General features: G+C 37.4%; 3 protein-coding genes across 3 annotated transcripts; 1 reads left to right on the top strand and 2 right to left on the bottom strand.

Moving 5' to 3' along the window:
• Positions 1 to 1,527: 1,527 nt before the first annotated feature.
• LOC117996342 (NCK-interacting protein with SH3 domain) lies at positions 1,528 to 12,488 on the bottom strand. The gene is made up of 10 exons (XM_034984395.2): positions 10,917 to 12,488; positions 9,892 to 10,076; positions 9,132 to 9,450; positions 8,613 to 8,824; positions 7,735 to 7,968; positions 7,327 to 7,449; positions 5,881 to 6,064; positions 5,268 to 5,489; positions 4,543 to 4,715; positions 1,528 to 4,260 (listed from the first exon to the last, which is right to left on the bottom strand). The coding sequence occupies exons 1-10, from the start codon at positions 10,939 to 10,941 to the stop codon at positions 4,069 to 4,071; spliced, it is 1,869 nt and encodes a 622-aa protein (XP_034840286.1). The 5' UTR covers positions 10,942 to 12,488; the 3' UTR covers positions 1,528 to 4,068.
• Positions 12,489 to 12,578: 90 nt separating this feature from the next.
• Positions 12,579 to 16,540, bottom strand: LOC117996346 (uncharacterized). Its single transcript, XM_069509519.1, has 2 exons — positions 15,842 to 16,540; positions 12,579 to 13,130 (listed from the first exon to the last, which is right to left on the bottom strand). The coding sequence occupies exons 1-2, from the start codon at positions 16,425 to 16,427 to the stop codon at positions 12,757 to 12,759; spliced, it is 960 nt and encodes a 319-aa protein (XP_069365620.1). The 5' UTR covers positions 16,428 to 16,540; the 3' UTR covers positions 12,579 to 12,756.
• Positions 16,541 to 17,160: 620 nt separating this feature from the next.
• LOC138404727 (uncharacterized) lies at positions 17,161 to 22,196 on the top strand. Its single transcript, XM_069509520.1, has 4 exons — positions 17,161 to 17,606; positions 19,063 to 19,192; positions 19,685 to 19,786; positions 21,598 to 22,196. The coding sequence occupies exons 1-4, from the start codon at positions 17,205 to 17,207 to the stop codon at positions 22,041 to 22,043; spliced, it is 1,080 nt and encodes a 359-aa protein (XP_069365621.1). The 5' UTR covers positions 17,161 to 17,204; the 3' UTR covers positions 22,044 to 22,196.
• The last annotated feature ends 2,800 nt before the right edge of the window (positions 22,197 to 24,996 follow it).

Consider the following 24,996-nt stretch of genomic DNA (forward strand, 5'->3'; position numbering starts at 1 on the left):
TTTTCAATATATCTAATGCACTAAAATAAAAATAGTTTGCCTACATTAACGCCACGCCACTCATTGGCTCAAAGCATATTGTGACAGATTCGAAACGACTCGACGCGCTTTCTCTAAAATGCGAGTAACCAAGTGAAGTAAACTTTATATCCACCGGGTGTAATGTACTTTGTGTAGATCGAATTCGCCGAACAGTCCGTACAAAATGAGATCTCACTCGCCAGTTTAATTCTGTGTCAACTGTCATGTCAAAAGTAATCGTACTTTTGACAACACACGATGCGCAGTCGTGTCACGAGTACGTTCATTTTCCCCGTTTACAGGGTCCTTGCGCAACACACGACGAGTAGCTATGTTACGAGCACGTTCATTTTCCCTGTATACAGGATCTTCACGTAACACATGATGAGCAGCCGTGTCACGAGCACGCTCATCTTCTCTGTAGACAGGATCCTCGCGTAATACTCGTCGTGCCACCGTGTCCCTAGCACGTTCTCTTTCTCTGTATAAAGGGTCTTCACGCGACACACGATGAGCAGCCGTGTCACGAGCACGCTCGTCCTCTCTGTAGAAAGGATCCTCGCGTAATACTCGTCGTGCCACCGTGTCACGAGAACGTTTGATTTCAAGTTTTTTTGAAGATTGTTGAGACCTTTGTGATGTGATTATCTTTAACAATCTGTTTTTTATTTTCTCCTTAATTTTAACCCCTTCTTCGTTCCTCGATAAACATTTTTTCGCTCTATTGTAATTTTTAAGGTCTGCCGCTTTTCGTTTCAAAGAAATAGAAGCTGACTTAGGTGTGTCTAGTTTGTTACTGACCTGAAGTTGGTGACCTTCACAAGCTTGTTGTAAGCGGGATTTTTCAGATTTTGGACGGCCCTTTACCTTTGCATCTTGTCTATAATTTACCAAGTTTTCTGGCGTATTAATATTTGTGTTATTAGTTGATTCCTCGGACACTACTGGTGAGCAAAAATTATAATGTCCCGATGACAAATTGCCCGTAAAAAGTAAACGCTTTTTTGGATATCCTTCCCTGCCAAATACAGCCCTCAAAATACCAGTGTCACGTTCATACACTTCGTATCTGGCTGGGAACAAAAATCCAGCTGCCTTGACCTCAGCAGTGCCACCGCAAGTGGAGGATTGGAGCATAGTAACTTTGTACTCTTCGCGTGAACAGAAGGGGTCTCCCCGGGCGTTGCTTGTATACAAATTAAACTCGTCCCAATTATCATAAATATAGTTAACTATTGTAGCTCTCGCAAATTGCGTTTGTTCAAAATTAGTGGCATTATAAATCGAAAAAGCAATAGCATGAAACAAACAACTGCAATCGGGAGGCATAGATATTACATTGTGCACGTTACCCGCGTTCGCCCGCACCGGGTTAGTGGTTAGTATAAAGTCCAGTATAACGGTATATGGATATTTTTTTTAGAAAAGACGCGTCGCTTCGCTTTAGCTGTGCGCTAAATAATGCCTTTATCTTCTCTATACCAATAATAAAATCTACTTTTGTTCTTTTTAATTCAGTTTTAAACCCTGGTACCTTGGTCGATAATAATCTAGAATAACGTTACAATAAAATTTGAGGAATGAATAACTTCATGGTAAATATTATAATATATTAAGAACTACAATATTACAGATCAGATTAGTAGGTAGTCATGCGGATTTGGGGCAAATTACGAGTATACGAGAGGATTTCTTACAACACACAAAAACACTCCACGAATATTATAAGAAGTATAGATATAAGTGTATAATACATATTATAAGGTTTGATTGCACAGTGGTGATTTTTTTAATATGAAATAAGTGTCTTTTAATATTGGTAAGAATATCGGTGGGTAAACAAGCAAAGATATATCGCCTACTCACACAAAATGCAAAATATTTTTATTTAACAACTAAGTTACTCATACTATTTTAATCTTCATTACTTAAATAAATAATTCAGTTAACCATACAATACTATGTCAGGAGATCAACAAAATAAAATCTGTCTTTCTATGTTAGGCCTATAACACACTATTATAATATAAACTTTGTAAGACAAAATACATTATTCGGTTGTACATACTACATAAACATACTTTGTGACTCTGAGTAATATGTAATTGACAAATACATAAGCTATTTAGTGCCTGCGTATAAACCTAAATCTTTGGCGCGATATAAATGGCACATAACACAATAATAATATTATAACAATAATATATTAACATTAAGTACTAAGTACAGATATTACAAATGAGGAGCTGAATAATTAAAAATCGAAAGCTTTTGCTGGACGTATAAAATGTCCATAAATACAATAAAATATTGACGTAAAACTACGTTTAAATTAACTAAAGCTGCTGTAAACATAGTTTTCTAATAATAAGCAGTGCAATATTAATAAAAATATCTTATAAAATAATAATATATTCACAATCACACACATTGAAGTGCTAATACTAAACTTTCAATCAAAATAATACCTATTTAATATAAATCTATAATACATTGTTATACTCCCTTTTAAAACTATCGCGATTTTTTATTTTTATTTTTTATTCTTTCCTTTAGAAGACATAACTAGCAATAATAATAATCTTAACTATTTATTAAAATTGTAAATTTTGTAACTTTAATAAGAATTTGATCTGAATTTTTTTTCGATAATGAAAGATCTTTCAATAAGATCGTTTCGAGAACTTGTCGAGAGATACTCGTAATGAGGCTAATTCTGCTGTACACAATCTGTAAACGAAACTAAATTGGCAAATCAAAATCTAATGCTATTCTTTTCCGCAGGGAGCATTACAAAAGGGATAGCAACACATTTAGTTTAGACCTGTCATTTTAGTTAAAAGATTTAGTGTTGTATACAACAGGATTAACCATATTATTGCTAATTTGGTAAAAAATCGAAACTAAATAGACATGTCTAAAATCGTGCCATCCTTCTCATTGTTCTGTGAGAAAAAGGTTGAGCATACGTAAAAATATGTATGTATTTATGTATTTATGTAGGCCTGAGAATTGACTATGACCTGAAAAAGACTATGTATTATTTATTTACTAAGCGCATTGTGAACTTGCTGTTGGTGTACCGAATTACAATATATTAAATTAAATTCAAATTAAATTGAATTAAACTTAGTTCAGTTTAGATATTTGTGTAGAACCGAATAAGCACCAATATCAATGCTGAATATGTTTCCACTTTTAAATATTCATTTTTAAACACTATTCTGTACACTGAATAGACAAAGTGGTCTCTCTCTCTCCAAGCTTACAATATGTATTGCTCTTTTATTCTAATACTTCCGAATAACTAGTTTGGATTCAACACAAATGTTTACATGAATATACATAGCACTTACTATAAGTTAGTATATATAACAGTGAGGCAAACTTCGGGATTATAGAGTAACACAGCCAGCCACGAATTTCATTTTTCCACCTAGAAATCTCATTGAAATTCACCTTAAAAATTTAATTAAGGCGTTCCGAGCAATATTTTCAAAAATATTTTTGTTATTTATTCAACTTCTAGATATAATCGACTAGATTTTTTGTTAACTATGTAAATAAGTAGTTATAAATTTGACAATAGCTCTATATTTATTTGAAGACAATACAAGGATTCATTAATTAATGCCTTAAAATTTTTCAACCCAATTTTTTTTTTGTTCTTCTTCTGGCTTTACACAGATATTTTTTCTTTTTGCATATTGTGTGTCTTTTTGTGTTTGCATAATTTATCATTAACTATCTAATTAATGTAAGTTGTAATTAGATATTTTCTTCTTCTTGTGCCTTTCGACTATTGGAGGTTGGCCTCCATCTCGTCAAATAATTTCTTGTCTTTCACCAAACGGAAAAGTTGTGCTACGTTGGCTATTGCAGTCCATTCTCGGATATTTCAAAGCCACGACTTTCTTCTACCGACGCTACTCTTTTCCTCAATTTCGGCAATCATGGTAGTACTACCGGTCATGTCTGAGATCATGCCTTAGATAACTGACCTTTCTGCGTTTGATAAATTAGATTTAAAATAAATAAATAAGTACCTTAAGCTTTAAAAAACTGCGGGAATTCGTTGGAGATGGCCCGCACGAGCGCCTGGTCGTCCCGGCTCAGCTCGCCCTCTTCACAGAAGATGCGGCGGAAGCAACGCAGCAGGTCCTCGCGTCGGTGCACGTGCGTCCCATAGTCCGTGTTACGGATTATGCCTTGCAGAATCTTGAGGTATTGCTGGCGAGACTAAAAATGGAAACAGTAAATAATTGGCATTAAAATACCTTTTTAAGTAGACATCCAAATCTGTATATACCGACCCACGGTTGATATTTAGATAGAAATGCAAATTTTTATCACGTCATTTATAAATACGGTGTATATGGAAATGCCTTTTCTCGTACACTTTAAGATTTTGTATGAAACATGTAGCAAGATATCAATCGTGTGATACCTCTTAGGACTATGCCCGCGGCCGCGAAAGTCCACATCGCCTTTGTGCCGAATCCTGTGTTTAGAGATACTTACAATGTCTCCAGGGCCGAGGTCCGCGAGCTGCCTCACAATGATGTCAATGGCCACTTTGAGGTCGTTCGTGTAGAAATGTGCGGCGGTCTTCTTGCGGCTGAACAGATCTGATACCAGCTTAAACACGGAGTGGGGGGGCGCCGGTTCGTGGTCGAAAATGTGCACCGGATCCTCTAGAATAAAATAGGAAAGCTTTTTAAAGTCCGTCTAAAAAAAGGTCAGGGTTTGTGTATCATCCGAAGTTTACTTTTACTCTGTCTCAGTCACTAATATGGGCAAATGAGAAAATCTCCTTTCTTTTATACTCTGTCTTGCTCAATTGTATGGGTTAGCGTACGCGCTACCCAACCAACATGGCTAGTTCTGTTGTACACAATTTCTTAAGTTAATGATTTGTAAACAACATGATTTTGAACCTTTTTTCATCAAAGATAGCTAACACGCAACTAAATTAAACTACCTTCACATATCACGAACGGACAGACAGTCTTCAAACCGATAAAACACGCGGGGTGATAACATAACGTATCTCGCGACAGGCGTAAATCTCGCGATCTTTGCTGTCAAACGTCCGGCTAGAGAGAAACAGCAACAGCCACAAAGCAAAATAAGAAGAAGATGAAGAGATACAGCAAATAAACTGTTGCATTGCTACTGCTGTCGCGTTGCTGTCGCTAGTGCAACGTTTTACGTAATCACCCTGCCGTTTTCGTGGACTTTCTTACCTTCCCGATTGAACAGCAAAAGAACTTTCTCACAGAAGGTCTTAGCATTGTCTATAGTTTCGAGAGCGTTGAGCAGGAGATTTTCGGCTGGGTTCTCGAACTGTAGGTTGTACGCCAGAAGGAGAGTGAGGAACAGATCCGGTATCTGTTCGTCCATGTCCGTTTCTGGCGGATTCTCGATCAGTTGTAGCAGAAACTGTGCGAACTCTACGCCAAGTTGCTCTGAAAAAAATCATAGAATAATAATGAAGTGGTAGCGTTCGGGAAAAGCTTCAGCGATATCTTTTCATCCAAAATTTTTCAGTGGATGAAATACCAGTCTTTGAACAGTGTTTTGCCAGTGATGGCATATGGATCCGAGACATGGTCACTAAATATGGGCCTAATAAGAAAGCTCAGCCACTCAGCGGGCGATGGAGAAAGTGGTGGAGAGAGTGCTTGGAGTCTCTGTAGATACATGATGAAATGAGAAACCAACAGAAACAGAGTAACCAACATAGCTCAACGGGTTGCGAAGCTGAAGTGGAAATGGGAAGGGAACATAGCGTGAGGGTTATACGTATGTCCCGCGCTATTTCAGCCGAAAGCATTACATTAAAAAATCATCGCTCACCAAAATGTGTAATCGGCAACTTGTCTCCCATAGACAGTACCATAGACAGCAGCAGAGCGGAGTGCGATAGCCGACTGACGGCGTGAGGGTTGTCGCTCATGTCTCGCGCTATTTCCGCCGGAAGCGCGGAAAGGGCCAGGGTTGCCAGCGCTGTCCTTTCCAAGCCGCACATTACTCCAAATGCCTACAAACCCAATAATCATCAACCTATCGCCGACTTACTACTGATCACGGGTCTCCTCTCAGAATGACAAGTATTTGGCCATATATACCACGCTGTCCAACTGCAGATTAGCATAGTTCCTGTGAAAACACTATGGAGAATTCTCAGACATGCAGGTCTATTTTAGTCCCTTAGGGGTTGAATTTTCAAAAACCCTTTCTTAGCGGATGTTTACATCGTAATAGCTATCTGCATGCCAAATTTTAATCTGATCCGTCCAGTAGTTTAAGCTGTGCGTTGATAGATCAGTCGGTCAGTGTTTTATTACATAATACATAATATATTTGCTTCTGCTCGCAGCTTCGCCCGCGTGGCCTACAGGAAACAAATGGCATTTTTTTTCAGAAACAAACATTTTAACATCAGAACGCGCACCCTGCACCAGCACCGAATAACACATCTAAATATATAAAAGGAAAAGGTGACTGACTGACTGACTGACTGATCTATCAACGCACAGCTCAAACTACTGAACGGATCGGGCTGAAATTTGGCATGCAGATAGCTATTATGACGTAGGCGTCCGCTAAGAAAGGATTTCGGAAAATTCAACCCCTAAGGGGGTGAAATAGGGGTTTGAAATTTGTGTAGTCCACGCGGACGAAGTCGCGAGCATAAGCTAGTATAAGATAAGATAAGATAAGATTTATTTATTAGCTTTCATGTACATTTACATTAATTGATGGTGGGTACTTAAAGCTAAATATAAGCAGTACATGAGACCCTGTCAGGGTATTGCAAATGATAAATATTAAAGATACAATAAAAGGTTACAATTTAGAATACAATAAGAATAGGATTAAAATGGGGGGGGGGGGGGGGGGATTTTCTCATACTTTACAAATTTCAAGTTAGTAATATCAATAATTAAAACTGTCCCATACAAACTTTCATCCCCTATTTTACCACCCTTATGGGCCAATTTTCCAAAAATCCTGAAACACGTATTTCTTCATTTGTGACCGAAAACCCAAATACAAATTTTCATGCAAATAACTTGAAAAATGACGGACTTTCATACAAACTTCCATCCCCCATTTAACCCACTTAGGGGTAGAATTTCGAAAAATCCTTTCTTAGTGGATACCTACTCTTTACAAAGAATAGACCTGTGCGTTGATATTATGTCAGTCAGTCAGTCAGTCAGTCAATCAGGACTTTGAATTTTATATATATAGATAAATAAAATTTGCCCAGTGAAACTAAATAAAACTGTCCAATACCTGCAGTAGGAGTTGCCGGAGCGGCCAGCGTGTCTCCATCTGGTAGTACTGCACCAGAGTCGTTACATACACGTAACGGTGACTGCTTAGAACGTGCTGTGATATGTTGACATCTGCATTTGACTGGAAAAAAATTGACAGACAATGAAGTGATTTTATAAAGGGTTTTTCAGGGTTCCGTATCCAAAGGGTGCCTCTGACCGTCTGACAGCGAGTTGTATCTCGTGAACCGTAATAGGTCTCTACCTATGTAAAGTTGCTATGAGTTCAAAATGGCCACCACAAAAAGTAAAAAAAAAGTGTTTTTAACGCTTAGTGTGCGAGTCCAACTCGAACTTGACCGACTTTTAATTTTTTTCCTTTTCAAACACAGAAACCTAAAACTAAAACCATTATACAACTTCATACCATAACAGATATAAGCTCCAGCAACTGAGTTTGTATGTCGTGCGCGTCGTCGTGCAGCGCCCAGCCTCGCTGCTGCGCGTCGTTCGCCGCTTTGGACAGCACGTTGAGCGCTGTCATCATCCGCAGGGCGTCTGGAGCGGCGTCGATGGCGTTCTTGGGACACGTGATGTTGCTATTGGCTTCACGTAGAAGCGCGTCGATTATAGACCTCGCTGCTCCTCCAGGGAGAAATTCCTGGCCAAAGTAAAGTATGAGTTTCCTATTTGTTTAACGTTTGTCAGTTATCTTTTAGCTGAACAAATTAAAAGATTTAAAATAAAAGTAGTCCCATGCATTTTAGAATGTTGCCTGCGAAATAGTAGGCATAGCGCGCCTTTGCGACTGCACTTACAGAACTTTTATCTCTTATGAGAGAAAAATAGATGTACATAAGAACTTAATAAACTGAAAGACAAAATTAAATAATTTATTATATTAGGTATATTATTAAGTAGGTAGGTATTGTTCAATTTTTGATTGTCAATTAGATTTGTAAGATGATGTAATTGTGATAATGTAATGTAATTAACATAAACTTAAAGCTACATATGAGTTATTAACACTTGAAATAACATTGGAAGAAGCAATAATAATTATCAATCTGTACCCTTTTCACAAAATATGAAATAAAAATATTTTAAAATTTAAGGCTACCTACCTACTAAATCACAAAGATACAACAATATTTAAATTTATGGCAAATTAAAAGATATAACCACCGTAATTAAATTTATATTGTTTGGTATAATAAAATTAAAAAAAAAATTACAAATGAGATTACAAATTTTTTGGCCAGCTCATAGAAAAAATATCTGTTTGATAAACTTATGGGTACTTACTCTTAATGAAGTCAAAACTGTTTCAACAGCGACTTTGGACATTTCATGGCTGAGTTGTGTTTCCTTGCGCACAGATTGAACAATCTCGTATATGGCATTGGGTTTGATGCTCTCACTGCTATCTTGACTGTTATCATCTTGATTGTCAGTGTCCGATGACAGCTGGTTAGAAGGGGATTTGGCACTGCTTGTCTTTTTCTCTTCATCATCATCTATAAACAAAATACCAATTAATATAAATTAAATAAGTTATGAGAATTAGTGAATAACTACTTAATGTGTGTGTGAAATTTGGGACAGAGATACCTTGCATATTGGGGAAGGACATAGGCTACTTATTATCTCTGAAAATCAAAGAGTTCCCACGGGATTTTTAAAAACCTAAATCCACGCGGACAAAGTCGCAGGCATCATCTTTAATAATATTGAGAAACTGACATTAGGAGAAACTATCTAAAACACCTATAAAAATTAATACACCCACACACAATTTCAAAGCAATACACACACTAAACATACCCTTCGTAACTGCACTACTGTTCACAGACTTAGATGGCGATGAACAGGACTGCCTCTCTTCAGAAATATGCTGTTGTGAAACTACAGGCCTTAAATCAAAGCACGGTGACACCCCATTGGGCGGGGTATTCTCATCTAAATGGAGTGGTGGCTTCGGAGCTGCCTGTTTCTTACTCGGAGGCTTCACCAATACTTGAAGTTGCTTTTTTTTCTCATTCAATTTTGTTAACAGCTCTTGTTTTTGGGTTGTCATTGCATTACACTCATTTAAGCTCTTGATACAATCATTAATAAATGCCAAGAAGAAGTCTGGCTCAACCTACAACCAAAATATTATTAAGTAAGTATCTGGAATGATTTCATTCAGAATTAGCACTGTATAGCAAATATACAGTTCAGGTAAGCTCATAAATTGTGCAAATACAACAAACTAAATGCTTTGAGTTAACGTTTTAATACACACTAATGATTTTAAGCTTATTTCGTGGCATCGCAGTCCCATCGTGACCACAACCTGTGCAATTGGGTTGAAATATCGACAAATAAAAACAACAAATTAATTGTGGTATGTACCCGTTATCTACATTAAAATAATTACTACACACTTATGTCAGCCTGCACACATATACATTGAGTTTAGTTTGGTGTCCAGGAGCTTAGGCTTAGAGAACAAACACGCTCTCCATGCATGTTGATTTCTGAACTGTATTATAACTAAACTGTGTTTTAATGTATGTTAATTGGTCTAATAAAGAGTTACCTTGACTGTAGCTACATAATTAGACGGCACAAATCCTACATGACCTTTTCTATTAACAACATGCCACCAGTTTCTTTGTTTCGTGTTTGTCTGTTGCAGAAAGAAGAATTCGCCTTCGGAAAAACTCAAAGTTTTAGCTAACGTTGCCTCAAACTCATAAAGTGCTGTGAGCATTTCCAACTCATCTGAAATTTGTTTTAAATACCTAATTAATTTCTTTAAATATATTTTGGTATAGTTAGGTCAAGTTAAATATATTTGAAGATTGGTTTTGCAATTTTAAATAATATTTAAAAAACTTGCGATATGTTTGTATTCGCTTATAACATCTAAATTATACTCTGGATTGCAATTTGGTGTCACAATCATTTAGAGGAGGTGTCTATAAATTTTTTTAGTCTTTAGGGCCACACTGATTTTTCCACTAGTCCAAAGGACCAAGATCTATATAAGAAACATTTGATAGCTTGTTTGTATGACCTCCTTACATTATAAATACAATGTTGTCATAATAAACTATGGCAGGTATGATATATCAGACATTTTCAGCTCACTGTCATGCACTGTTTTTAGCCTGCAGGTTTGGAGTTTGTAGGGAAGGATATTATCGGTAGCATATTCATCTTCAACACGGTCACAGGAACACCTAATTAATATTCAATAGACAAATAGTATAAAATTTGAGGTGTGGCCTAGTTGCTGCAGCACAAATTAGTCAATTGCACTAGGTAAGCAGTATTAACTCAAGCTGGTAAGTGGATAGGTGACAAAATTTGGTGTATTCGTCTTCCATGCCTCCCGGGAGCACGTTAAGCTATTGACCAGTTATTACACATCTGATAGTAATCGTTTACTTTAAGAGTCTAAATCATACTCTTAGTCAGCCCCTGTGCTGAAGGATAAGCTGAAATCCCGCCCCATTATTATCCCAAGAATACTCCTACCAGTATATGATAAACAGAAAGGCGTCACAACCCTCAAAAATGAGGGTTACGCCGCAGAGAGACTATAAAACATAAACTTACCCATACTTAGCAGACTGTCGCCCATTATAAATGTAACTTTTCCAATAGATTACAATAACCTATTTTCTAAACACAAGTACACTTTAGTTTGAAATATTGTAGCTAATTTTCCAGATCATTTAATTAAATAGGTAGGTACTAATTAAACAAATTTCAATTTATTGTAATCAACTACTTGGGGTACCTAAGTCAAGTGCCGACATTCAAAGTCAACATAATCACTTAAAACATTCATGGAAATGTGGTTTTTAAAGAAATTGCAAATGGTTAAACGTTAAAACAATTTATGTAGTTTTTGTTTAAAAATCTGAAGCTGAAAACCTGAAAACCTATGCCAAAAATCAACTCCTCCGTAAAATGAGTATTTTAATTTTTATGACATTGACAAATGACAACCACTAATCAGTGCTGCCAACTGCTTTCCAAAAAATCTACCTATGTACCGTAACCGTGACTAAACCTCAGAATAAATACCTATAGAAGTAGCCCTATTGTGACTTTTACTGCTAGAGCGAGACAGCTAAATGCATTTAAGTTCTTATTAGAACGTGACGAATGATCATTTTTTGTTTGTATCACCGTGGCCACTTTTTTGTTTGTCAAGATATATTTTGTAAAGATATTTTGTATGTGAGATCTTGACAAACAAATACTTAATTGAATTATTTTGAGAAGTATTGTGCAATGGTTGGTTGCAGTATTCTAGGCTACAGTGGCCGAAGCAAACGTAAAATAGAAGGAATAACTTTTCACAATTAGGTAAGTACCTCTGCTTGAGCAAGAGGGACTATAGAGGCCACTCTAGTTGCATATCTGTGTACCATAATTATGGTAATTTTGTTAAAATAAAAGTACAGCTACGAAAACTTTGAAAATAAACCTCCAATAATACAAAAATATTACAAAAAACCGGCCAAGTGCGAGTCAAGCTCGCGCAACGAGGGTTCCTTTTGAGGTACGGAACCCTAAAAAGCAACAAATTAAAAAAAATGTGGAGTATCCCAAATTCATTAGGAATAAACGTACCTATAATTGCTTTATGCTTTCTCATTATTCTTTAAATTTTTTTTTTTTTTTTTTTTTTTTTTTTTTTAATAATAGGTACAAGTAATTATCAATTAGACATTGTTCCTAAAAATAAACAACCTACTGTTTTAACTTGACCCTAACTTTCACCATTTTTCGCTATCAGTTTATATTAGACACTTTATTTTTTGGAGGAGCAACAGCAATACAATAAACATGCACTAGATTATTTACAGGGCACAAAAGTAAATTAAGAGTACTGAAATATGAAAAAGACACTATTAGATCTAGTAAGTACTTAAAGCAATAAGCTGGCAACATTGAGGACATTTCACGACACAGCTGTGTTTCAATATGGTTTCAATAATTAATTAATTAAGATCGTTTCATAGTTTCACGCAGTACGTTAACAACTGACAATAATTTTGACAATGATACAAGAATGACAGCATAATATTATTACTGTTGCCGTAGCAAAATAATAAGAAAAAGAATAATGTTTATGTGAATAAAAATCACAGTTTTACGATCTAGCTAAGGCTAGATCGTAAAACTGTGATTTTTAAATCATAAATATGTATGATTATGTGATGCTTTATTTAACCATACGCAAAGGAAGCAACTAAAACACACACAGAATTTTAATGGGTATAATAATATTATTATTAATCCTAACTTTAGGTACCTAGTTATACCTTTTTCGTGTTAGCACTTATAACGGCTACAAAAGTTATTTGGAGGCCATAACGAAAAAGAAACTGGGACCTCAGACCTGTGCCTCAGAACAACTGCGACCGGACAACGTTAAAATATCTTAGGCATTTCGCCGATTGTATCCGGGATGAGTTCTTCCGGTATCATGACTCCTTCTGCTAGATCTTGAACTACTTCCACTGGACCGCCGAGCGCTTGGTGAATCTACACTCCGGGCATATCTTCTATTTGGGTCCAATTTTACATCATCGATATGAGGGGGCAGCACGGGATGGTCACCACTGGCAGGCGCTCGGGGATGATTGCCATCTTCGTTTAACCACAATGGGTCTTGAGCACTCACGTCCCGAACTCTTCGAATGATGGGTCTTCGTGGAGGAGGCCTATACGTCGGTAGAATAAAGCGCTGGCTCAAGGCATAGTCGATGCAAACCACTAACAATAAAACTGATATTAACTTAAGCATTTTCACGTCTTATACTCAGTCGTCAACTTTAAAATGATGCTAGTTGATAACGCGATGGAGGTTTATATACCTACCAAGTATTACTTAAACATACTTTGCTATTTACCTTATACCTAGGTACATACCTATTACTAAATTTATTGATGTGTGTTATAAAAAGGGGACTTTACTTTGGTTATCTTGGAACGTAAACATTATAATAGTGTACATTGGGTAATGTATGGCAGACAATGAATTTTATTGTAAAGGCTTGGACAGACTCTGCGTTACGGCAATACCTACAACAGGCCGTCACAATCGTAATAAATTCGTAACTGTACAAGGAACCTTATTATGAAAATATGAAACACGTCACTGTAACGCTGTAACGTAAAGACAACGACGCGCGACAGCAACAGCGCGGTTACCTTAACCATGAGCGTTTCAGGTTTTAGAATGCAGTGTGAATATTTTACCCATAGATACGAATATTATAAACTCGACAGTGTGTCTGTGTGTCTATCTACTACATCTACTAGGCCGCTACTCGCATCACGCATGTATTTGGCCATTAAGCACCTACAGGAATTTCGATTTAAGTATCTCGAGAAGACTGATAATGCTCAAATTTCCAAGCATGTCTGAGAAAAAGTAATTTTTATCCCGCAAAATCAAAAAGTTCTCACGGGATTTTTAAAAACCTAAATCCATGCGAACGCGGCCTTAGGTACCTATTATCTAGTAGGTTTTATTATAAATGGGGTGCCAGCCAGGTAACCTCCCAGTGTGTCTGGGTGCTGCTGGTCCCTTTTGGATGTATCAGGTATCCGAGGGGAAGAGACTGCTCTCGGGCCGGTGCACCCCGGTAACATGGCTAATAATCTCTCTTCGGGGATATTGCTGGCCATGGCTAATGACCTGGCAGGGGGGAGGTTTCTCCGCGTGTCCCTCTGACTAGCAGAGGGCACAGTGGACGAAGCGGAGGATGGGACGCGGGCGACGTGCGCGGAGTCTGCAGTTGTCATCCGTTGGGTCCTCGGGTCGGGAGACGCACCCACTTCGTCGGTGCGCCAAGGACGTGCGGTGTGGGGTGAGTGGGGTCCCCGGTGGAGGGTCCGCCTCGGCGGATGTCGCTGGCTGGGTCGCGGTGGTTTGCTTCGGTGTTCCCGTGACCCAGTCACCAGGCGACGCGCAGGAGTGCCGCTGGGTTTTAGTGGGTATTCCGGTCGCCTCTCGGCCGGTGAGTCCCACATACCTTCCCTCCAGTCGGTTGGCTGGCTGGTTAGCTGGCTGACTTCCAGGAGGGGAGGATGCGTAATCGCATTTCCCAGCGTTAAAAAAAGGTTTTATTATTTAAATGATCATTAGAGAGAATTTTTATGAGGTTGTATACTTATTATGTTTTGACGCCCCGGTTCCGTCGTGCGTTGTACCTACCTATAGTCCATAAAAAATAACTTCTCACGCGTCATTTTAACTCTATGGGTCGTTATATCAAAGGTACCTACGGTTCACCTTTAAAATAAGGACAAAAATCGTACTTTTGACATGAAATTTGACACAAAAAGTAAAAATGGTGCGTGAGAAGTCATTTTTACGCATTAGGTATACCTACATATCTGTCGCCTATACTAAGTAGATTATGCAAATGATAAATTGTTAACAAAGAGCTTTGCAAACACTTGTTCCTCGTATCGTAAACCTCAATTTTTCATTGATCACGGTTCTTACCCGTAAGCAAGTAAGTAGATATACCTACATACCTAGATAAACATACATACAGGAAAAGTTGTGAGATATTGACGAGTAGGTTACCAAATATGTGATCTCAGAGCTCAGTTTGATTAATTGATAAGGCTTAGTGGTCAGATAACCCAGTTCTGCAGACTGTGTCGTTGCGGCTTGCCTGCAAGAAATTATAGCGTTGCTATATTATGGCTATAGCTTACAAGTGCTTAGGTATATCATACCGGCCTCCCACGGCTCATGGAGTCGGATTTTTATATATTTTAATTATTATTTGGTTTAATTTTAGTTTATAAATAGAAATAGAAAAATAGAGCTTAGAATTACTTATTTATAGTTAAGTTGGACCATTAGATAGAAAGATAATAGGTATACCTACTACCTCAATCCGTCCATACTAATATTATAAATGCGAAAGCGTGCCTGGCTGTCTGTCTGCTAGGTTTTCACGACCCATCCGCTTAGGCGATTTTGACGGTATTTTGATTGGTACAGAGATACAAAGTTTGCATCCTGGGGACGGACATAATTTTTCTTCCGGAAATTCAAAGAGTTCAAATGGGATTTTTAAAAATGTTAAATCCACGTGGATGACGTCGTGGCCATTATCTATTTGGTACAGGAATAGCTTGCAGCCCGAGCACAGACAGGTATACGTAGGTGCTACTTTTTATCCCGAGAAATCAAATAGTTCCCACGGGATTTAAAAAAATTCACATCCACGCAAACGAAATAGGTAGGTACGAGTAGTAAATACCTAAATTACTTAGAATATAATGGAAAGATGTCTGTGAGTAAATAGTTCACTCTGTCTGCCTATAGTGTTCAAAATACAAAGAGATCTAGGTATGTAATGAATGAACTGTTTAATTTATTATGTTAAAACTAATATGGTTTTAGTTCATGCTAAACCCCCCTACGTAGAGAGTAAAGACTTCTAATATCACAGCGTGTAGGTACACAAGCTTTATACAATAGGTACTAATACTAATTTAAGAAAATGGTGATAAAGGTTGCGGGCGAGGGAATGGACGTACGGGTCCTACTGTAGGACGAGGTTTAGGCCATCCGGGCCTTTGAGTAAATTCAACGTTTCTAGCATTTCGACGATTGTATCCGGGATGAGTCCGCCCAGTATCGTGATGGCCGGTAGACCTTGAACCACCACCTGACCGTCGGGCGCTCGGGGAGTCTACGCTTCGAGCGTATCTTTGGTTTGGGTCCAGTTTTACATCGTCGATGATAGTTGGTAGTACTGGGTGGTCACCGGTAGCAGGTGCCCGTGGAATGTCACCTTGGTATAGCCACAGTGGTTGATCATTGACGTCACGTGCGTATCTTCTATTTGGGTCCAGTTTTACATCGTCGATGATAGTTGGTAGTACTGGGTGGTCACCGGATGCAGGTGCCCGTGGAATGTCACCTTGGTATAGCCATAGTGGTTGATCACTGACGTCACGGACGGTTCGTATGATCACAGGTCGTCGCGGAGGAGGCCTATATGTTGGATGTATGAAGCGCTGGCCGAAAGTATCAGCGACTAGAGCCGTTAACACCAAGATTGATAATATTTTAATCATCTTCACTTATGTTGAGTAACTTCTACTGAATGATGAGCATTATTAACTTCTTGGTTGTTTTATACTTAACGTCTTTTGAGGAAAATTATCAAGGGTCTTTCCCTCCCGAGATGTTGCAATAATTAAAAGGGGAAGAACATTTTATTTCTCTAAATAGTTTTCTAAGGTGTCTAAAGGCAGGTAAGTAATATACTTATGCGAAAGTAATAATATGCACTAGTATCTACCCAATAATAAAACAAACTTTAATTGACGTGATCTTAGATTAGTAAGGTCAATTAACAATAATGATAAGTAGGTTCTTCCCTGTTTACGTTTTATAAAGTATAGTCCCTCATTGATTATGGCTCATCACATTCACAGATATTTGCAGCCAATTCTGTTGTACACTAGGTACATGGCTCTAAACAGGTCGGTGTAAATTAATAAATAAATTTATTTTACAAAAAATACCGAATATATTATAAATACAAGAGTTAATATAGTTCTATAATAAATTTTTTTGGGGGTCGGTGCCAATGAGGTGCCATTGTGGAGTCTCAAAAAATATAAAGTAGGTAGGTACTTATAGACGATTCGCGCAGCTAATAAATAAACTAAGTAAGTATAATTATTGTGAAAAGTTTGCAAATTGAGCAAAAATACTGCTTACAAAGCTGTTTGTCGTTGTGAAAACACCTTAAATGTTTGTTAAGATACGGCAAGTATAAAAGTTCAACATGATTATACTCACTGGTAAAACATACAAAATATTCAGAGGGAAGACAGACGACAATCATGTTCAAATTAACATCCATTTTAGTTTTGGCGGTATTGGTCACTGACAGCATTGGTCAGGATATCATATTTCCAACGTACCGACCCTCATCAGATCCAGTAATCATCTTACCGACGTATATACCTCCTCCACAAGAACCCATCATTCGAACTGCTCGCGACACTTCTGCTCAACAACCTGCACCGCTATGGCCCTCTATCATCGATGGCGTAAGGCTTGATCCGGACAGAGGATATGTTCGAAGTGTTGCCCCAAGTTCCAGCGGATCAGGTGATCGTCGAATGAAAAGAGATATATATGATCCATTTATACCACAACCATCGCCCTTCCCCTATCCAAGACCGAGTGGACCATTCAATCCGAATCCTCCAACGCGGCCTTTCCCCATTTATGCAAAGAATTAACCATATAAATGCCATGCATACCAGTACCTATCTGTGCTCGAAGTACCTACAGCCGATGAAAATTAAATTCAGCTTGAAAAACACACATATTTTAGAATAGAATAAGACTATCAATTTTTGTCTTCTAACTAAGTATGTTATGTGAATGCATCTGAATCAAATGTACCTACCTACTCATACTATGTATTTTAATTTTTAATAAAGATATTAATAAGAATTTACGTTTTCGTTTGATTTGTATTTTTGATTTTAGAAGAGACAGTCATCAGCAGGCTGTATCTCGTGAACCGAGGTAGGTAGAGATCGAAATTTTCACAGAATGTGTGTCTCTACTCGTATTGCCGCTATGACAACAAAGATAATAAGAATTTCAAAATGGCTGCAATGAAAAAAAGTGTTATTATTTCTTTTACGATGATACAGAACCCTTCATGTCTGAACGACTCGCACTTGACCGGTTTTTTTTTGGAGACTCAATTGATAAAATGGGTTGTACTGACTGACTGACATAGAGATGTAGGATGAAATACCTAAATAAAATATGGACCACTAGATAAAGTTGATTACGCTCGTCAGAAAGAATAGGTAGGTCCAGAACAGCTATGTGATTCTCTAAAGAACGGTTCAACGTTGCCAACATCGATGCGGTCTGCGATGTAACATCGTACAGATCGACCAGGCCAGCAACGGTTGTAAATTTGTGATTCTGTAGTGGCTTTAAGCTCATCGGCGATCTTATGGTTGAGACGGGCTCTACGATGTTATCTCGGATGAGCCAGTGATGTCATCCTATTTTTATTTTTATACCGATAAAAAGTTACGATTACGGAATATGGCATTTATAGTGGGTTTAAAATTCATTTCTGATTACCTTTGCTATTTTTATACAAAGATAAAGCAATAAATGCAAAATACTATGAGAAATTATCATTATTTAAAAAAATCTTGGACATAGGCAGGAGGACCTTTGCCTTTGTTTTGCATCATTAAAAAAAAGTTGCTTCCCGCCGTGCAAGATGTCAGCCAGCACAAAATTAAAAATAGTATTGGTAAATTAATGATCACCTACACCCTTGAGAAACGATTACTCGACAAAAAACTCTAGTCTTAAAACAAACTGCACGTAATAAATCAAGTGGTTAGTGGAGCACTTGTAATTCCTTCACTGCCATGGTGACTTCATAGGTCGTCACAACAACTCAACAAATAGTGCGTGAACTTCGTCTTTGTACGTCGTTTTATCGTGTTTTGTTTTAAAATACAAGTGAGTATTAAATTAAACTTAATTTACTCCGATATCAGTGGTTTTAAACTTGTGTCAGACTGCCTATAAAACTGTTCTTTCGGTGCTGACCAACGATTTAATTATAAATTTCAGTGCCTCGCAATATTGCTCCATCCACTGCTAAACTTGAAAAATTGTTCAAGTTTATGGAGTAAAAACCATGGTTAGCAACTGGGCACGCTCGCACTGCCCTTGCTAGAGACCGTAGTCTTCAAGCATAGATGGAAATCACCAAGAAGTTGGACAATATTGGATGAATACAAATGGCTGCATCAAAACATGGCAACAATAGCAAAAGGTATGTAAATAATATTTTCAAAGACACAATCTACTTTCTAAGCAGAGTATAAAATGTTAGTACCTACCTAGTGTTAAATGTTGTCATACAATACAGTATTGGAAAGATAAATAAGATAATGTAAAGAGAAAATGCAGTAGCATGGTTATTGCTAGAAGAAAGAACAGGCAGTGGTATGGATGAAAATATAGCAGTAGCTGAGCTAAATAACCTTGAGCAAATACCTAATAACTGTTTCTCTTATGGGTGGAGAAAGTTTTGCAACAGGATAGGAAGATTTTGAATTGTCTGTTATCTATGTTATCTCTATAAATGAATATTTAAATCCTTAATCCAGAAAGGATTTTTGAAAATTCAACCCCTTAGGGGGTGAAATATTGGTTTGAAATTTGTGTAGTCCACGCGGCCGAAGTCGCGAGCATAAGCTAGTATAAAATATACCTACAGATTTTTTTTGACTAGGCATAGAGTTAATTATTTCAACTCTCTCAGAATATCAACTGTGGCTGTTGCAGGCGAAGAACTCACAAGGGAGATTCATCATCATCATCATCATCATCATGATCAACCCATCGCCCGCCGGCTCACCACTGAGTACGTACGGGTCTCCTCTCAGAGTGAGAAGGGTCTTAGCTATAGTCTACCACGCTGGCCATGTGCGGATTGGTACACTTCACACACCTTTGACAACATTATGGGGAACTCTCAGGCATGCAGGTTTCATCACGATGTTTTCCTTCACCGTTAAAGCAAGTGATATTTTATTACTTAAAAAGCACATAACTCTGAAAAGTTAGAGGTGCGTGCCCGGAATCGAACCCACGACCTCCGATTAGAAGGTGGACGTCCTAACTATCACAGCTTTTTTATCAGGGAGATTATATTTAACTAATTCTCGTGAGCTGTGATAGACTTGTGGTTAGGATGTCCGCCTTCTAATCGAAGGTCGGGGATTCCATCCCGGGCACGCACCTCTATCTTTTCGGAGTTTTGTGCTTTTTATCCAATATCACTTGCTTTAACGGTGAAGAAGAAGATCGTGACGAAACCTGCATGCCTGAGAGTTCTCCATAATATTCTCAAAGGTGTGCAAGTCTACCACTTTGCACATAGCCAGCGTGGTAGATTATAGCCAAAACCCTTATCACTCTGAGAGGAGACTTGGGTTGATCACGATGATCATGAATTCTACTCAAGCAGTGGAAGACACTCAAATTCCTGAGCCTCTAGCAGTTGAGAAGCTTTTAAATCCTGTGGGAATTTTTAAAATTTTTTCTACCAAAAGTCTATAACTAAACCTGTCTGTTTTTCTATGGTAAAAAAAATGAAAACTAAGTTTATATTACACTTTTATTATCTTTTCCGCACAAATATTAAAAACAAATGAACGAGAAATGCAATAAAATATATTATAATTAACTATTGAAAAACACTAACACACACACGGTATAAGATATAAAATGTATATAACATTAAAATATATGTAAATAGTTAAGATTAAGATAAGGAATAAATAAAGGCTTTGAAATTGAGAATTATCTAAATCTACTCTTTTATTTATTATTGCATCTGTCTTGCACGCCTTTGTCGCCAAAATCCGTCTGTCGAGCGCAGACGAAGACCACGTATTTGACAATCTTTTGCACTCCTTTTTATTTTGTATTCCTCTTGTTTAGCTTCTTCTAATAAGAAAAATGTACTTGAGCTAAGCGAGCAGCCATCTGAAGTGAAAAACGATAAATAGTTAACTCAGATATTTTTTATCATTTAATTATACTTACTATAGAAAATAACAAAATAAAACTCACATTTTCACCTTTCTTTTAAAGTTTTTCTATGTTTACAACGAAATTTAACTCGTGCATCGATGGTGCATCGTAGAGAAAAGCTACACCGAAGACGCTTTTTCGTTTGACACATAGAATCGAAGGCGAGGGCGTACGATGTAGTCGAAGGCGAGCAATTAGAATAGCAAATTCCATACATAAATGTCAAAAACCCGTTTCCTACATCGATCACACTCGCCCGTGAAGCGCTAGTGTCGCAAAGGTGAGTCGAACGCGATTAATAGAATAACAAATGTGCTACATCTATGGAAACATCCGATGTGCAACCGATGTAAATATTATTTTACCTTAGAGAATCACACTGCAGAACAAGTTTAGGCTTACGACTTTGTACCTGTTAAACGGATATTGATATTCACAGTGGAGGAGCCACTCCTAATATCAGGTCACGTCCAAAGGTTATCGAAAGTATAGGTACATGAGTAGCGTCAGCTATTATTAGTACTAATCTTTAAACTGTAAACAAAGCAGATAAAGAGATCACTTCAGGTAATTACCCTTTTACTCTCACGATATTATATCAACAGCATTTTGTACTGCAAGCAAATAATATATAAGATCGTAAGAACAAGCAATATATTCAGTACACAACTGTAAACGCTTCCAAAATGTTGAAAGCAACGTCTTTGATATTATTTGTGGGAGCTATTCTCATCCCATTATTTTCCTGTGAACCGATTAAGTCAAAGCAGAAACGTGATATTTCTCTTCCTGGATTATCTAAGCCTACATATCGTGATGTTATAATTCCTAACTGGAATCCACACGTGAAAACCAACCCTTGGCAATCATTAGGAGGCAAGAGAAGAAACAGGAGAAGTGTGGAGACACTAGCTAGTCAGGAAAGTCTACTTCGTAGCCCAAGAAGTGTGGAGACACTAGCTAGTCAGGAAAGTCTACTTCGTAGCCCAAGAAGTGTGGAGACACTAGCTAGTCAGGAAAGTCTACTTCGTAGCCCAAGAAGTGTGGAGACACTAGACAGCCGTAGCCAGGAGAGAGTGTGAATAAAGTGTAGTGCGTAGACGTGTAGATAATATTAGGTATGTCTAATAATTTATTATGAAGCCGTAATATCTGGTATCTTACCTATCAGAACCATGTTCAACAAAATCATGTAAATTTTTACAAATTTTATTAAAATGACGTGGCCTAGAAAATGTTATGTTTTATTTTATTTGATTTTCTAAACATGTGCGTTGCCTACGCATTTGAAATGAATTTAATTTTGATTTTTGGATGCCCGATTGTGTAAGGTGAAATACTTTTACTGGAAAGCTCTGTATTTAAAATTAATTGACTTACTCACTTTAAATAACAAAACTAAAATATCCACATTTCACCATTTTGATCTATGTATCTATAGATGAAAACATAAGGTTTGGCCAAATTAATTTGAGAGTAGGTTGGTCTCAATCCGCAATCATAGCGCAACAGGTTTTATTCACGAGTTCGCTAATGGATGACGATAGAATATAAAAAATAGTAGCTCTGTTTTTTTTAGTGCGTTGCTAGCTTGACTGCAATTTAACCTGGTGGTATGTGACGGTGTAAAGAAAGCGGTTTAACCTATTTAGTGCTGAAAAAATTACGAGACTTCTCACCGCGGTTAATAGCCTCATCTGGTGACAGAAGGACTGGCTCATTTTTTGCGCAACGGATCAGCCTAGCTGTCCAGCGCGGAAATGCAGCCAGTATTCTTGGCACCATTCCACGTGGACATAAATCATGTCCATGTATTGTAATTAGATAAGGATAGTTTTAAGTTATACTTGTTGTATTATTGTTTTCAAAAAACAAAAAAAAAATTAAGTAAGGGATACGTATGTGCGGCACCGTACTGTAACGCTCTATCGATAAAGACTACCACCATGCGACGGAAAATACACTAGCGGTAATTTCCCAAGGTACTGCTACCACAGTTTTTGTGGGTACCTATTTACTTCCTCAGGGCGGCTTGTGTTAGCCACGGACAGGTTAGTTAATCACCGCCTGTTACTCGTTTTGCACCACCTAAGTGGCACAGGTAGGGTGGTGGGCCTTATTCGAGAAAAAAGTGGTAAAACCTACAATTTGCTAACCTAATTTACGAAGCTTTCACATTTTCTTGTTCCCTGTCGTTCCCTTTATTCTGTCGCCAGAATAATATTGAAATAAATAATTTGCTAAAGTCTTTGCCGATAGAGTAGTTATAGCGACGGCCAAAGCCACCACTAAACCAGACCAGAGAAAATTTAAAAATTATCAATTCCAAATTGCACCGCACGCACGACCTCTTTCTTATAAGACTAAGCGCCAGGTCGATATCAGTACCTACCCAGTTTTACCGAGATAAAAAATAGTACCTTTACCATCATTCTCATCCCGAGCATGCTTTGGATCAAGCTGAACTAGATCAGTCTAATAAAAATGTAGGACTTGAGGCCGCGTTCCAGTTTCTAGCAGTAAATTTTTTGATTCTCAAAATGTTACCGCAATACCGGTTCACTGGTTAGAGAGCTTTTGGTGTTTTTTTATAAATAAATATAGCTAATTATCGACTGGCCTTCCTTCCTTAGTTTTTTATTTTTGTCCACCTTTGCCTTATATAATTATTTTAGGGTTATTATTTCGGTAGATAAGTAGGTACTTACTTACAAAGTACCTACTTACCGATATAATTATTTGTACCTAGTTATCTGATTAGTATATAATATGGAATATAGTTATTGCTATTTATTGTTTTCTTTTAATAAATAGGTAAGTTAGATTTTACCTTGGATTTTACTGATTATGTTTATATAAATTTCAGTCATATTAAAGTAGCTAGTAAATTACGGCTTTTTAAAGAATAAGTATGAGATGTCAAATATCAAGAATAAAGTGAGCAGGTTGGAATTGGTTGAAGCTTTTATGATCGTAAGATGAATAGGTACTTTAAAATAAGAATATTTTAACTAGGGAACTTATTTCTTCGTTAGTGGTCCCTACATCACTTGTTTTGCACCGTCATGAGGGCTTGCGTGATTTTATAATCACTTGCGTGATGAAAAACTACACTTACTTACCTGTGTTTGAGAAGAAACAAACTGATCATTTTTCCATCGCTTTCAACAATAAATAGGTAGGTATCTGAAAATGCTTTTCTTTATTCGCCTTGTTCAGTTAAGTTTATATACTGAACAAGCTTATGCCCGCAAATTCACCAAACCCTTATTTTATCGCATTAGGGGTTGAATTTTCAAAAATATTTTTAGTGGATGTGTCTACGTTATAATAGATCAGTCAGTCACATTTTCCTTTTATATATTAATATTTATGTATGTGTGTTATTATAATTTATACTGTATAATAATATTTAAATTATAAGTACCTACTGAAAAAATGATCTTACTCTTAACTAGGTAGGTTCTATCATTAAAAGGTTTTTTTTTATCTTGTAACTAGCAACACGCTACAACACGTAGTTACTATCACTTAATATCACTAAGCATAATAAGCATTTAATATCACTATTAAGACGTGATATCGTCTTAATAGCCACACAAGTCTGGTTGAATTTGGGCAAAATCGCAAGTAATCATTATTGGTAATCCCAGAATGCTCTCTAAGCTACATAATCTACCTGCAGTCCGCTTCGATGGTATAGCATTGCCATACAGCAATAAAGTCAAGAACCTTGGCCTAATCTTGGACAATTCTCTCTCTTGGGGTCCACAAGTGGGGGAGGTGGGGCGGAGAATCTTCGCCACTATTGGATACCTAAGACGGTTGAAAAATCTTCTGCCAATAAAAACTAAGATTACGTTAGCTAACACACTTTTGTTGCCAATATTAGACTACGGTGACTCTTGTTATCCGGACCTGACACAAGAACTTTTAAACAAGCTGGAAAGACTACAAAACATGTGTATTCGCTTCATCTTCGGCCTACGAAAATATGATCATGTATCAGAGTTCCGTGCTAAACTAAAGTGGCTG

Source organism: Maniola hyperantus, chromosome 3 (genome assembly GCF_902806685.2).
Source record: "Maniola hyperantus chromosome 3, iAphHyp1.2, whole genome shotgun sequence".
Classification (NCBI taxonomy): Eukaryota; Metazoa; Arthropoda; class Insecta; order Lepidoptera; family Nymphalidae; genus Maniola; species Maniola hyperantus.

What these genes read in the sequence shown, in the direction of transcription:
- LOC117996342 (XM_034984395.2), bottom strand. Translation starts at nt 10,941, where the DNA reads ATGGGCGACAGTCTGCTAAGTATGG. An exon ending in CAGTTTTGACTTCATTAAGA is followed by an intron (nt 7,969 to 8,612) that starts GTAAGTACCCAT and finishes TACTTTGGCCAG; the next exon opens with GAATTTCTCCCTGGAGGAGC. An exon ending in TCCGGCAACTCCTACTGCAG is followed by an intron (nt 6,065 to 7,326) that starts GTATTGGACAGT and finishes TTGGGTTTGTAG; the next exon opens with GCATTTGGAGTAATGTGCGG.
- LOC117996346 (XM_069509519.1), bottom strand. Translation starts at nt 16,427, where the DNA reads ATGATTAAAATATTATCAATCTTGGTGTTAACGGCTCTAGTCGCTGAT. An exon ending in ACCTTTATCACCATTTTCTT is followed by an intron (nt 13,131 to 15,841) that starts AAATTAGTATTA and finishes ACTGAGTATAAG; the next exon opens with ACGTGAAAATGCTTAAGTTA.
- LOC138404727 (XM_069509520.1), top strand. Translation starts at nt 17,205, where the DNA reads ATGTTCAAATTAACATCCATTTTAGTTTTGGCGGTATTGGTCACTGAC. An exon ending in TCCCCATTTATGCAAAGAAT is followed by an intron (nt 17,607 to 19,062) that starts TAACCATATAAA and finishes AACCATGGTTAG; the next exon opens with CAACTGGGCACGCTCGCACT. An exon ending in GCCCGCCGGCTCACCACTGA is followed by an intron (nt 19,787 to 21,597) that starts GTACGTACGGGT and finishes ATAATATATAAG; the next exon opens with ATCGTAAGAACAAGCAATAT.